This window comes from Tursiops truncatus, chromosome 3 (genome assembly GCF_011762595.2).
Source record: "Tursiops truncatus isolate mTurTru1 chromosome 3, mTurTru1.mat.Y, whole genome shotgun sequence".
NCBI classification, from domain to species: Eukaryota; Metazoa; Chordata; class Mammalia; order Artiodactyla; family Delphinidae; genus Tursiops; species Tursiops truncatus.
The window spans coordinates 48,934,520-48,949,158 of record NC_047036.1 but is presented as its reverse complement, the minus strand read 5'-3'; the positions used below and the strand labels follow the sequence as shown (position 1 = coordinate 48,949,158).

Sequence of the window (14,639 nt, the reverse complement as noted above, 5' to 3'; positions counted from 1 at the left end):
TCTCTCAATATTAGAAAATGTCTATTCCCAATTCCTATTTTACCTTTTTAAACTATGAAATTTTAAGATTATTTGCGTTTTTAAGAAGACATGTCATTTTTTCCTTATCAGGGATTGCAAAAGGGCATGATGGGGAAGGGAAATTACAGGACATACATTTCTTGGCCTTACAATTCTGTCCTACTGTCTATCGTGTACTGATTCAGTCACTTAAGAGTAAGAAATACGTAAGTAAACATTGGAGGAGGCAGATAATAGCTGTGTGAAGATGAGAAATCTTTCCATAACAGTGGTTCTCAATTTGGGAGTGATTTTCGCTCCCCTCCCGGGGACATTTGGTAACATCTACAGACATTTTTGATTGTCACGTTGGGGTGGTACTACTGTCATCTAGTCAGTAGAGACCAGCGATATTTGTAAGCATCGCACAATGCACAAGAGACAGCACCTTCCAACAGTTTCCCAACTTAAAATGTGCAAAGATTATGGCTTTCAGAAAAAAGGAGAGATATAAAGTTGGTATCTCAATTTCTTTCCCCTCTTCCTAAGTAAAACGATGTTGAAAAAGTTGACTTTTCTGAAATTTAGAAAGGAATTTAAGGGGACTTCCCCAGTGGTCCAGTGGCTAAGAATCTGGCTTCCAATGCAGGGGACATGGGTTAGATCTCTGGTTGGGGAACTAAGATCCCACATGCCATAGGGCAACTAAGCCTGCACCGCAACTAGAGAGAAGCCCGCATGCCGCAATGAAGACCCAGCACAGCCAAAAATAATAAAAAATAAGAAAGGAATTTAAGGACTTCTGGATTTGATGCCTGGTAATACAAGATAATAGCTCTCAAACTTCTTATGTTAATAACAAAATTATCTCTGGATGGTAAAAAAATTTTCTTCTAAGGAAGGACTGAATAATATAATATCTAGGTAGTAATTTCTTCAAAGTTTGCTTGCTTATACATGAATCCTGAGAAAATTAAGGAAAGGAACTAAGTTGAAAGCTACATCTTATAAAGAAAAAAAATTAGGATGCATTGTGATCTGTCTTCTGAATAAAATGCATACCGAAAAAGCTGCTTGTGCATTATGACAGATTAGAAAAATGATCAAAACACTTTAAATCAAGGCTTGAATATGAAGAACATGAAAAACAGCAAATTTTAGAAACCCTACATCTGCACAAACAATTCTAAATTGGCAAAACGGTCACTGCTGACTCTATAAGATACGATTTCAAATAACCAACTTTACAAAGAACCTAGTTTAAAAAATTTGAAGCAGCTTGTCTGATGCTAAAAACTAGCAACTTCAGTCTGGTTTCATGTTGCACTGCATGCACACACAAAGAAACCTACTTGCATATAAATGAAGATAGCTAATTTGCCAAAACCTAAGAAAGCACATACAATACATGCTTATCTGAAGCTGCAGAGAGAAGCTAATTAAAAAGCCGAGAAAGAAGTCATGGCATGTAGGTAAACCACATGCCTCCCTTCATAAGCAAAGTAGAAAGAGTTGTTTTGAAACCTTCCCCTTCATTTTTTAAAACAAGTGTTCAAAGGAAAAACATGACAATATGCACAGAAAGGAGATGCACATAGGAGGCTAAAGAAAGATGACCCGTAATAGACCTAAACCAAGAAAAATAATTCTGAAAAGCATCGGCCCACCAAACTAAAACTCTGAATGGGTATACAAAATTTACAAACTTGTTAAAATATATTGTCCCTCTTTAATCAAAAGATGTCTTTACCTTCTCCAAAGACTAAAAAAAAAAGATGACTAGAGAGCACTTGAAATGATTTTTCATGTTTCATTTTTAGAAAAATCAGAATGGTTCGTTGGTCTTCAATACCTCTAGAAAGATGTTAAATGTACCCATAATTTTCACTTCAGATATCTTCTTACAATATGAAATCCTCCCACTAATTACATACAAATATTAGGCAGATTTCAAACACTAAAATGAAAAAAGAATTACCCCGCAGCTCAGTTAAAATGTCTATTTTTTGCTCAAGAATAGCTTCAAGTTGTGTAGCATATGAATCTACATCATAGTCTACTTCTTCAGTCATCTCTAGGAGAGCCTTTTCATCTTCTAACCATCGAATAGATTCCTGAAATGACCAAGAAAAAAAAAATCAATAATCCAATGAGGCTATTTATAAGACAGAAACCAATTAATAAATTTCATGTTAATCAAACATACTCAAGATAGTATTCTCTAAAATATTAATAACCATAAAACATCTTTATTATAGAGTAAAACTAAGAAATATTTCCTTAAATTTGAACACAAACACCACTGTGACAGGCCAAGTAAGATGACTTCATTTTCCTATTATTACTCTACTTTGAGTGGGGTTTGGGGGAGGGAATGAATCAGACACACACACACACACACACATCAATGAGCATAGTAAATCTCAAACTTCAACAGCTGTCCCTAAAATAGAGACAACGGGTGTAATAATAAAGTTACTGATCAATCTGATGAGGCCTATGGGAGCCCAGAACTTGTAAATCATCTGGAATTAACGTATCTATTTGGGGCCTCACAGTGGTTGAGCCAAGAGGTAATCCTAAATTCTACACACTAGCTCTTCAATATTATCGACTGTAAGGGAACACTGGATAGCCCTTTTTTTTTTTGGCCGCACCGTGTGGCTTGCAGAATCTCAGCTCCCTGACCAGGTATTGAACCCGCGCCCTCCACAGTGAAAGCGCAGAGTCCTAACCACTGGACAGCCAGGGAACTCCCAGGATAGCCCGTTTTAGAAGAGTCAAATGAACCACTAAACAGTAGCTACTTACTACTATTCATAAATGCTTCAAGGAAACCATTCCTTTTTTAAAAAAATAATTAATTAGTTATGTTTGGCTACGTCGGGTCTTTGTTGCTGTGTGCGGGCTTTCTCTAGTTGCGGGGAGCGGGGGCTACTCTTCATTGCAGTGCCCGGGCTTCTCATTGCGGTGGCTTCTCTTGTTGCAGAGCATGGGCTCTAGGTGCGCGGGCTTCAGTAGTTGCAGCACACAGGCTCAGTAGTTGTGGCGCATACCTCATTGTAACAAGGCATTCACAAGTCTACTGCTGGATTCCAAGACAATTCAATTGTGCTGCACACACAACTGTTCTATAAATGTACCAATTTAGTTCTGACACATCAAGTATAAATTTGAGTTTGAAAGCCTCACCTGACTGAGTTTTATGGGTGTCCATATTGTTCTAGCAATTTTCTTAAATTACAAGTGTCCTTTTTTGATTTAATCTAAATACCTAGGCCTCTGAAGAGATTCCCATAATACGGATTTGACTAAAACTGTAACACTTTTAATGTATACGCTATTCTGAAGTTATAAACAGTTCTCTTATGTTTTTGAGACCTTCATCCAAGTGCTTGAATGGCGAGAGCTGAGGAATGTTAATGTCTGTTTACAGATAAATGAAGATTTCTTCAACATCAGAGAAGGAATATAGGTTAACAGGACAAAGGATTTATATACTGTGGGAAGGGGGTGGGGGGCAACCTGACTGTACAGTCTCCATAAATATGTTCAAAATTATCTTCACTTCCTCAAAGGTATCACCCTCCAGAATATTTCCTTTTTTTAAAAAAATAAATTTATTTATTTTATTTTAATTTTTGGCTGCGTTGGGTGTTCGTTGCTGCATGCGTGGGTGAGCAGGGGCTACTCTTTGTTGCAGTGCGTGGGCTTCTCATTGCAGTGGCTTCTCCTGTTGGGGAGCACGGGCTCTATTTGTGCAGGCTCAGTAGTTGTGGCACGTGGGCTCAGTAGTTGTGGCTCACGGGTTCTAGAGTGCAGGCTCAGTAGTTGTGGCGCATGGGCTTAGTTGCTCCACGGCATGTGGGATCTTCCCAGACAGGGCTCAAACCCATGTCCCCTGCATTGGCAGGCGCTTTCTTAACCACTGTGCCACCAGCGAAGTCCCCAGAATATTTTCTTGTTTATAAAAAGGGAGAGGGGAGGATCGTATGGTAAAAGGTTTTTTAAAATAGGTTTAACACACAATGGGATAAATACCTAAGGAGTTACTGCTATAGGAAAGGATATAATACCCCTCAGTCATCTGCCACTGACAGCTCAGTCAGTACAGTAACTCTCCTGAAATACTCCTCCTTTTCTACAAAGACTGACTCTTCCTCAATTGTTCTGATACCCTTTAGCAGAGTTTTTCCTACTGCTGTCAAACAAACTGGCCTACCATGAAGAAAGGGGTAGTGGAGGGTAGAAGTTCAACTCCTCTATAAACGGACAACTGACAAAAGCAAATGAAGTGGGAGAACAGAAGAAATAAAGTAGATCTTTCCATCACAGCTGCAAAGAAAGTTTGTAGTGATCATTCATTCTATTCAAAACGTACTGTGGCATATGCCCTACAAATACACATATACTTACACATAAACGAGTATTATTTTTAGATTAGTGTGATACTCAAAGAATTACAAAAGTTGGTAGTTAATTTTTCTAGAGAAACATTTGATTAAAGATTCTGTCTTACTTTACCTGGAAGACTGCCCTGTGATCTTCTACAACTTGTTCTTCCATTTCTACCATTTGTGAGACAGCTTCGTGGAAAGTAAACAATTGTGGAGAAACCTCTTCTTCCTTAAAATAAAAATAGTTTAAAAATTATGACATAAGTTTATATTTTAAATGTTATAATAAAAAAGTAGTTTTTCTGTGTCATCTACAAAAATGCAACTTAGAAATTGAGGATGCCTGAATGTTAAAGACAACTAAAACAAAACATGAAAGGCAAAGCCACAATTTCTTTTTATGGGTCAAAAATATTTAACATAACACTCAGTAAGACAAACTTAAACACATCAGTAAGAGACAGTTTTCACTTATCCCAAGCTTTACTGCAGAATTACTGTAAAAAAGCAATCTCTTTTGGAGTGCAACTTTTCAAAAATACATTTATCACAGGCTAGAAATATACTGAAATATTTCCTCAGTGTTGTTTACTTTCCCTAACAATTTAATTCACATATATGTCTTAAATTTCTTTTCACTAGAAGAGAGACGTAAACATAGTATCTTTCATGACTGTGACTATCAAATTGGTATTCTGAAGGATTCAACTCTTACTAAATTTTAATTTCTGAATTGCATTCTACAATTTACTTACTGGTTTTTACAGAAATTTTAATGGACAATTCACAACTTTATCAACAAAAACTCACATATGTATATGCAACATATATTTTGGTCCTACATCAAGTCAAACTTCTCTGGCCTTGCTTTCTTTTTTGAGCTTCCTTCCCAACTCTAACATCTAATGATTTATTTCCTCAAAATGTGGCTGTAGTGATTGAGAAGTACCCTTAAAATTGTTTTATAAAATGTCAGTAGGTAAAGCAACATTTTTCAAATAAAATACACAATTCTAAATATATGTGTATTTTCGTTAAATTAAATATTATAAGTAGACTTTGACTTATTTGACTCTTTCATCAATAAGCTGCCATCCCTAAAAGTTTATATAATCAAGTTGGCTAAAGAATTTTTTATTTTTTCTTTGGGAAAAGAGCCATCTGCTTTTAATCAGGACATGCAGGCATGATTCTCTCATATTCTCTGTCCTTCTGGTAAATACACAGTCAACCACCTTTACTCATTTTATCTGCCCACTTCCCTGCCAAGCCAAGAATGTCCTGTCTTTTCTCTGCTTCAAGATATTATGCAAACTCCTATCACTTCCATGCAGCCCACTCAGAATACTTTTTGTCTATACAACTACTTATGGAATTCTAATGCACTTGATTATCCTCTAGTTTGTCTACCTGTATTACTTTTATCTCCAGGGCATGTCCTGGACACTATCCCATTTTAATCTACCTTGTTAAAATTTAATATAGCAATAAGAATACATACACATGCACCAATACTTAACTAAAGGCTAATGCTGAACCATCTCAAGACAGTTCCTTGGGGAAGGCAAAGTTGAAAGAAATCCACACTCTTTCATATATAAGGGAGGTTGCAAGAACCCATGATGTCATGCTTAAAGCCTCTGGATTAGTTCTGGTCACCTAGCCAACCTCTCCAAATTAAGGTCCTGCAAAGACCAAATAGATGCAAGAATAAAATGTGAGAGATCTGCTATAGGGAGTGCCTATCTTGTTCTGGTTTTCCATATCTCTGGAAGCACCGTATCTAGGAGCAATGCAGGGTTTGCTTTAAGGAATTTTTTTTTTTTGCTTTAAGGATTTAAAAAGCAACTGCAGTCTCTTTCAAACGTTTTGGGGACAGGGGATAGACTAACGCCAGGATTTCATTTTTAGGTCTTTATCCTCTATGGTTCAAAGTTCAGAACTCTTATTTTATTTTTTTATTTTATTTCATTTTATTTTTTGCGGTACGCGGGCCTCTCACTGTTGTGGCCTCTCCCGTTGCGGAGCATAGGCTCCCATCGCGCAGGCTCAGCGGCCACGGCTCACGGGCCCAGCCGCTCCGCGGCATGTGGGATCTTCCCGGACCGGGGCACGAACCCGTATCCCCTGCATCGGCAGGCGGACTCTCAACCACTGCACCACCAGGGAAGCCCAGAACTCTTATTTTAAACCAGGTTTCTTAACTTCGACACTACAGACATTTTTGGGGGGAGGAGGAAGGCTGTCCCTGTGCATTGTATGTTTAGCATCATCCCTGGCCTCAACCCACTGGATGTTAGCAACACCATCCCACCTGTGACGACCAAAAAATATCTCCATACATTTTTCCCTGGAGAGGGGCCAAGTCACTCTTGGTTGAGAACTGCTGCATTGAGTCCTACTTTGTAGAGTATTTTGAAACATGATAACAAAAAGTAGGATATCCGTTTGTTTACTCTAGAATATTTTGGACTTTAAAATACCTGCTGGAAAGTACAAAAACATTAACTTAAGTTATACTGTTTCCAAAGAATATCTTATTGCAGCAAGCAATCAATTTCGCTGACCTAAGATTTCACTCTGGTATAAGAAAGACCCAGATTTCAATCCTGCTGGGCTTCAGTACTTACTACTTGTATGATCTTAGTCAAGTTAAAAACAGGGATAATTATAGTATCTACCACACTGAATTGTGAGGACTATACCAGATCATAAGATGCCTAGCAAATATATGTCATGAAGTAAGCAACTAATAAATGCTACCTTTATAAGAAAATGCCACTATAGGATTCTTAGTGGGAAAAGAATGATACAAAACTATATAGATTATACATTTAAAAAATGAAGTTAAATAACTATGTGAAAATGTGTTTGTGCTTTTTTGTTCTTTCTTTATACCTCATTGTCCTTATACAGTGGGCACATATTATTATTTTTAAGTAACAGGGGAATCAGAATTTTAAATTTATGAAATGTCACCAAACATTCAAAAATACAGAAAGCAACCAGATTTAACAAATGTCAGATTTTTTCCATTTTTGATACAGTTCATGAATCCTTTTAATGCATGTGCATGTGTCCATAATCTTGTTCTAAGCTTTATACATGTGATATATTGTATGTACAATTCTTAAACTTGTTTTTACCCTGTATTACTTTAAAAATCCCCCAATTTTAACATCAGTATAAAATCTGGAAAAAAGAATAGTTAGATCAGGGGTCAGTGAACTTTAGTACATATTTTGGGGTTGTGAGCCATACAATCTTTGTCACCTCTGGTCTTAATGAGCAGGGCCATGTTTCAACAAAACTTTATTTGTAAAAACAGATGGCAGGCCCATAGGCTGTAGTTTGCTGATCCCTGATTTAGATGATAGTTTTCACTTATTCTGCTATGGATGAAATGACTTAGATAATTACAACTATATTATGTCACTTACATTTTGTTCACAAAGAAGTTTTAGATCATCCCTCTGAGGGGAACTCCCCACACCCCACTGTGCCTCTAAATCATCAATCTGATTTGGTGGATGGTGCATTATTGGACGGACATCACTAGCAGCAGTTGGATCCACAGTCAATTCTTTCACCCTATAAACACATAAGAGGTATCTATAATTAACAAAGATTCATGCAGAGGAACAAGAAATATCAACCTATTTAATATAAAAGCAATTCAATAAACATATTAATATTGATGATGTCAGCTTTCCAGATCAAATCTAACTGAAATCTGTTGAAATACTAAAGGTATGTTTAGCTGTGAAGCTTTAGGAATTTACTTAGGTATATAACTTTACAATTACTTCGAACATAATTACTGTGCATTACAAATTGAGAATCAACAAAGTATGCAGATTCAGTATTTCAAAATAAATAAGAGACACTTGTTGCAACTAAATTGCTGAATAGAAAAATGCTAACAGTGGCACTTAGATCAATAAATAAATCACAGTCAAAAATCAGGGATTTTTTTGTTTTTTGGCCGCACTGTGTGTCACACGGGATCTCAGTTCCCTGACCAGGGATTGAACCTGCACACCCAGCAGTGGAAGCGTGGAGTCTTAACCACTGGACCGCCAGGGAAGTCCCCCAAAATCAAAGAATTTAATACACTTTGCAGATTTGGTAGTTAGAAGGCTCAATTAAAATAGCTACATGTGAAATATTTCTAATCTATAAAGATTATAAGCTGTAAAGTTCTATCATTAAAAAAAGTTTACCCCTTAAACTTCAATTTACATATTTGGGAGAGGGTACACTTTTTTTTTTTTAAGTCAAGAGGAGCCTTGTGATTTCCTTGCAGACAGAAAGAATGTAAACTATTCATTTTAAATAAGACAGTTTATCCTTCAATGGTAAATATGCAAAGATGACATCATCCTTAAAAAGATGAGAGGGGAAAAGGAAGCCTGAATTCTAAATCAACATTTTAAAGCAAATTAATAAAGTACATAAAAATGAAGATCATGCAGTATAACCACCACCTGCCAAACAAAATGAAAATGAAAAATAAAATGGCTCAGGACAAAAGTATATGCTATGAAAGTAAATGCTATAAAACATGTATACATAGCACAATCCAAAAGAAACTATTAAAATAAACATCTTATGTATAGAATGAAGTAGACCTGGTAATTGAAGGAGAAAAGTCGTCATACTCATAAGAAGGAGAGAGATCAGGGCGACTGCCACTACCCTGTGAGAAGGGAATGTCTGATGGACTAATTCCAAACTCCTTTACTCTGCAGCACCAAAACAGCAACAAATTAAAAGAAAATGCTCTTGTAAAGACAGCAATGCACATTTCAAGTTTGCATTTAGTACTCAGTTTAATTTGTTTAGAAAATGATCAACGTTGTTATGACAATATATTTACACTATCTTAAAAATAATCAATGTGAAGAGGCTTTTGAACCCGTCTGTTCTATGCAGAGGCTTTTGAACCCGTCTGTTCTCCCTACTCCATAGTCCTTCCTTTTCTCATGATCTTTCTAGAAGTTTAACGAGTCCATCACCTAAATTTGAAATGCCCTGTATTTAGCTACATGACCACTCATGTCTAATTTCCTTGTGTAGTCAATACCATGAATATTTTATTAGCATTAATGAGTCCTCAACACTCTTGCAGTCTTTTCAAACAGGACACAAGAGAATTAAGTCCTAATGGCATACACCATTTATAATTAATTAACTTCTTTCCTATGCACCTAGAATGGTATTAGCTATAAAGCAATCCTTGAACAAACTGAGAAAACAGTCACTCAGATAATTTCCTGTGTTTGGTGATTCAGGTGACGAACAATGGTGAAAAAAATCCTTTAGCAATGGAATTTAAATTGCTTTTGCTAATGTCTCTGACAGTTATATTTAACTAAATCATGGCTTTTATTATCCAATTTTTGTGACTCCCTATGTCCTCTTTAGGCCAATGCCATTTCATAACAGTAGGCAATATTTGTTAATTACTTCCTATATATCAGATATTATGATTAATATTTTTAGACATTATATTATTTAATCATTACGACAATATTGTGATATTATTATCACCACTTTACAGATGGGAAATAGGTTCAGAGCAATAAAGTATCTTACCCAAGTTCATTCAATGAGAATGTGGCATAACTGAGGTTCAAACCTAGCTGTGAGTACGAACCTTATGTTTAAACACTTCAATATACTAACCATATTCTCTGTTTTTCTCATTACTTCTCTTAGGTTGAACTAAATGAAATTACTATTGTTATACATCAAAAATAGTCACATAGATCAAACTAATAATTCCTTTTATTTAGAATCTTTATTTGACCTATTGGTAATATCTACTCTGAAAGGTTGAATACCAGATTCCTTTGCCTTTATCCTTTTGGAAAGCTTACTTACACACGTGCTGACAAACCTAAATTTCTAATACTGACTTAATAACTCTTTTTACTCCCAACCCCATTACTTATTCTTTCAGAATCTCCTAATTTAGATACCTATTAGCCCCTAACCACACATTTTTCCTCTATTCAAAGCTCTCTTGCCCAACCTAAACTATTCTATATGCAGTAATTATATTCCTCAAATGAGCTATCAAATGAGGTTGAAAATCTTTATTCCTAGAGATATGGAAATAAAAGACAGAATTATTTGTCCTAGATGGTTAGTAATGGTTGCAAATGAATCACATTACGTGATAATAAATTAAAATATTTTACTTGGACCTAAATGAACTAGAGGAATAACCAGATACAGCATTTTCACATCAGGGGGATTCCTTTGCAGCCAGAAGTCTGAAGACATGGAGGGTTTTAATTCTACAACACGGCAATCATTTTACTACACTAAGCTGTTCCTCATCTCTCCCATGAACAATTCTGAAACAAGAAGCATTTTAAATTAATGAAAAAAACCCCACAATACCAAAAATGTTCACTACAAAGAATGATTAAAAGTACTATAGGGGCTTCCCTGGTGGCGCAGTGGTTGGGAGTCCGCCTGCTGATGCAGGGGACGTGGGTTCATGCCCTGGTCTGGGAAGATCCCACATGCTGCGGAGCGGCTGGGCCCGTGAGTCATGCCGCTCAGCCTGCTTGCTCCACAACGGGAGAGGCCACAACAGTGAGAGGCCCGCGTACCGCACAAAAAAAAAAAAAAAAAAAAAAGGTACTATAAAGGTTCATAGCTAGAATCTTATAATTCAAAGTTTAAAGGGTATTAAATTTAAAAATAAAGTTCAATTATTTTTAAAAGTTATTATTTTTAATATCTTTACAAAAGGTCAATAAGTTTATACTTTCCAACAGTTTTTACTGATGATTTTTAAAAATCTCTTTAGTTGAAGCAAAAGCAAAATACCAAAGAACAAAGCGTATGATCTAATTTATGTGAAGTTCAAATACAGCTACCTATATTGTTCAGGGATACATTCATAGGTAGTAAAACTATTTTTAAAAAGAGAGAAAGAAAATTGAGAAATTTATTCCACAAAAGTCAGGACAATGGCTACCTTGGGGTAGAAATTAATGGATTTAGGCATGTTATTCAGGATTCGTGATTAGAAAGGGACACATGGGGAATTTTCTGGGGGACTGGAAATGTTTTATTTCTTGGTCTGATGACAGGAATTTTCACTTTGTAAATATTCATTAAATTATTCACTTGTGTTTTGGGTACTTTTCTGTATGCATATGTATTTCATACTTTAATGAAAGATTAAAAATAAAATTTCCATAGTGATTAAAACAAAAAAATAGTACAAATACTCATGTTTAGCAAAATTAAGAGATTCTCCACACTAGAAATGGAATACAAAGAGGAATTTTATCTCTAGGTTAAAATCACAAATGCAATATGTGATAATACAAATTTAAAACTATATATATAGTCATTCAAAACAAGAGCAATGGGAACAAATCTCTGGAACAAATATAAACATGCCTATTACAATCCAAAATTCCAAGGGCATTTTGTGGCTATAAGGAATAAACTGCTTTAATAATGTGTAACGCTTTTTGTCCTCTCATTTGTAATAATGCAATTGTCTATTAACGTCTGTAACACTATTGCTGTAAATAATAAAATGTAACCCATACAGAACACCAGAAAGAACTGTGCTATCCCTACTTAAACCCTAGCTTCCCCATGTATAATATTTAAGATTATCAGAAATAATTTTCAGCATATGCAAAACAATTTAAGAAATACGGACTGGCTCCTGATACTCACTTACTTTTGAGTCTTAATATAATAATAATAATTTTCATGATTTAAATATAGTAAAATATTATGAAATATAACTTGGTTAATGGAAAAATACAATCATGTTCTATGATTTTAAGACCTATTCTACTAAAAATATGTCTTCCCAAATTACACAACACATTTCCAATTATTTTTAGAATAAGACAAAATGATTCTAGACATCATTTCAATGAATAACATGCAAATTTTTTTTGAAAATGTAAAGAGCAATGCAGTAAGATTTACCCTATCAGATATTAAATCAAACCATATATTGTTCTATTCCCTTCAAATTTCAAAATAAATAACCATTTCTCATACCTATTTGCATATCTTAATGTATTGAGAGTATTTTCACAGGATGCCATGCCTGGAGAGATTGTGGCAATCTATGGGGGAAAAATGCAAAGGTAAAGAAAATGTTATAAATGATGACAAGTAATACTGACATATGGCTCAGTCAGGTCTAATTTTAATATGGTCATCTAAAAAAAGAGTTATTAATGATACCTTAGCTCCAAGATAATTCACTATCTCATACCCATAATCAAAGAATAATTATAAACTCCAGTTAAAATATAAACAACTCTGATGGCACCACAAAATGATCAAATATCAGGCAGAAAATGGAGGTCAACACCTAGAAGAAGGGAGTAACATTGAGTGACTGTCCGCCCCTACTTTTGATAACTTTTTTTGCCTAAGGGCAAACTCTGCTGCTGTCACACACGACAACTAAAACTTCAATAGAAATCTGGAGTTTCACTGGTTAAACTAAAGGATGGAGTTTGGAGGTAGGCACCATAGCAGCTGGGAAGTGAAGTTTGTCCCAGAAGAGAAATAACCACAGAGGAAGAAACTCATATTCTACATATATATTTATACTACCCAAATCTCTGGCTGACCCCTGAACACAAGGTTGACTGCAAGAAACATAGCTAAGTCTAAAAGAGCTAAACAGAGATTTCAAGGTCAGTTGATTGCCCACAGCTGGGGAGACAAGAGTTTGGAGTTCAGCTAAGTTAACTTCCAGCTAAAATAACAACAACAACAATAACAAAATCAATAATCTTTAGAAGAACATAACAGAATCCTGAGTGTCCATAAAATATTCATTCATAATGAAAATTATATAATCCAAAATTCTAGATATATGAAGAAATAGAAAAGTGTGACCAATATGCAAGGAAAACAGAAATCAATGAAAACCAATCTCACAAAGACTCAGATGTTGGAATTAGTAGAATGCATTATAACTACAATATAATCCTATCAGACGGGCAGGGACCACATTTCCAAGTATCGCTGTATCTCTCACAATAGACTTTAAATGACTGTCATTAATGTATTTTATAATTTTCCCATATATACTACATAATTATTCATTTAAGATTAAAACAAAACAAACAAACTTACCATGCAGGTACGAGAGTTTTCACCTATGAATGAATCTCTTAACACCTGAGTGAGTTTACTTGCTCGGAAAGGAGTATGAGGTTTATTTCTACCTAAGGCTCTGATGCACTCCTGAAAATTAAGAAAGCAAATTTCATAGATTTTACTTCTTATAAACAGTAATCTTAATGAACATATTTAAAACATCTCTTACCATAACCCTAACATTTAAGATCTGATCAGCTCTGAAAATTCTATTAAGAGATTTACAGCATAGTAGAAATGTTCCCATAAATCCTAATTCAAGAAAATGAAATTTGGAAAACAAAAAAACCCAATCCAAAAGACTACTTTATTAATTCCAAAAGATTCTTCTGGAGACTATGATTAGTGTTTAGAAGTAACAGGCAGTAGGATAACTGTAAAAAGTTAAACTTTTAAAGTGGTACTACAAAAGAAAAAAATAGAATGCTTTCTTTGCTTTGCTAGTCAAGGAAGATATATAATAGTGGCCTAACTTTTTGAAAGCCATTCCACATTTTTCTGAGAAACTTTCTTAGCTCAGTTTTATGGTTCCTTGCCCTCCTTCAAGAAAAAAGACTGATTAATGATTAAGGCCCTCTGGAATCTCCCTAAGCAGCATTGGAATTGGCCTGCTGACTAACAGATCTTTATCTACCTTAAAAAGAATAAATAATATGTGTAAAGAAAATTTCTGGGTACAATATAAATCTGTAACTGCAAACATAAACAACTAAATTTTGATACCTCTCTTACTTATTAGAAAAAACAAATAGTATAATTTTGTAACTGAGTAAACAAAAATGAAGTCAAAAGTAAAAGACTTTTCACAATTAAATGCACTTTATTTACCTTGAGTGCTAAAAGGCTTTTATTAATTTCAGCACCTTCAAGCCTAGTTTGCCTGTCTGCACTGGAAGTATCAGCTCCTCTTTCATTTCCAGCCAAATCGATGAGAGAAAATTTGCCATGTAGTTTTCCTTTCCTTCTAAGAATAATCTGAAACACTGCATGGCTCCGAGATGAATGTGCATTTGCAGATGTTTGACCGGATGTTCTACAATGTAATTAAGAACATTCTGATATGTAAAAAGT

The 14,639-nt window shown here is 35.1% G+C and overlaps 1 protein-coding gene across 4 annotated transcripts in view; it reads right to left on the bottom strand.

Moving 5' to 3' along the window:
* The window catches only part of KIF2A (kinesin family member 2A), a 70,373-nt gene that overhangs the window by 3,317 nt on the left and 52,417 nt on the right, over window positions 1-14,639 (bottom strand). For 3 of the 4 annotated variants that reach the window (XM_019929995.3, XM_019929996.3, XM_019929997.3), the window contains exons 14-19: window positions 14,397-14,601; window positions 13,545-13,655; window positions 12,450-12,517; window positions 7,838-7,988; window positions 4,525-4,626; window positions 1,979-2,114 (exon numbers count right to left, since the gene is read on the bottom strand). In XM_019929995.3, the coding sequence (XP_019785554.1) occupies window positions 1,979-2,114; window positions 4,525-4,626; window positions 7,838-7,988; window positions 12,450-12,517; window positions 13,545-13,655; window positions 14,397-14,601 (773 nt within the window). Of the gene's footprint in view, window positions 1-1,978; window positions 2,115-4,524; window positions 4,627-7,837; window positions 7,989-9,028; window positions 9,143-12,449; window positions 12,518-13,544; window positions 13,656-14,396; window positions 14,602-14,639 lie in introns of all 4 variants that reach the window. The other variant, XM_019929998.3, reaches the window with a different exon arrangement.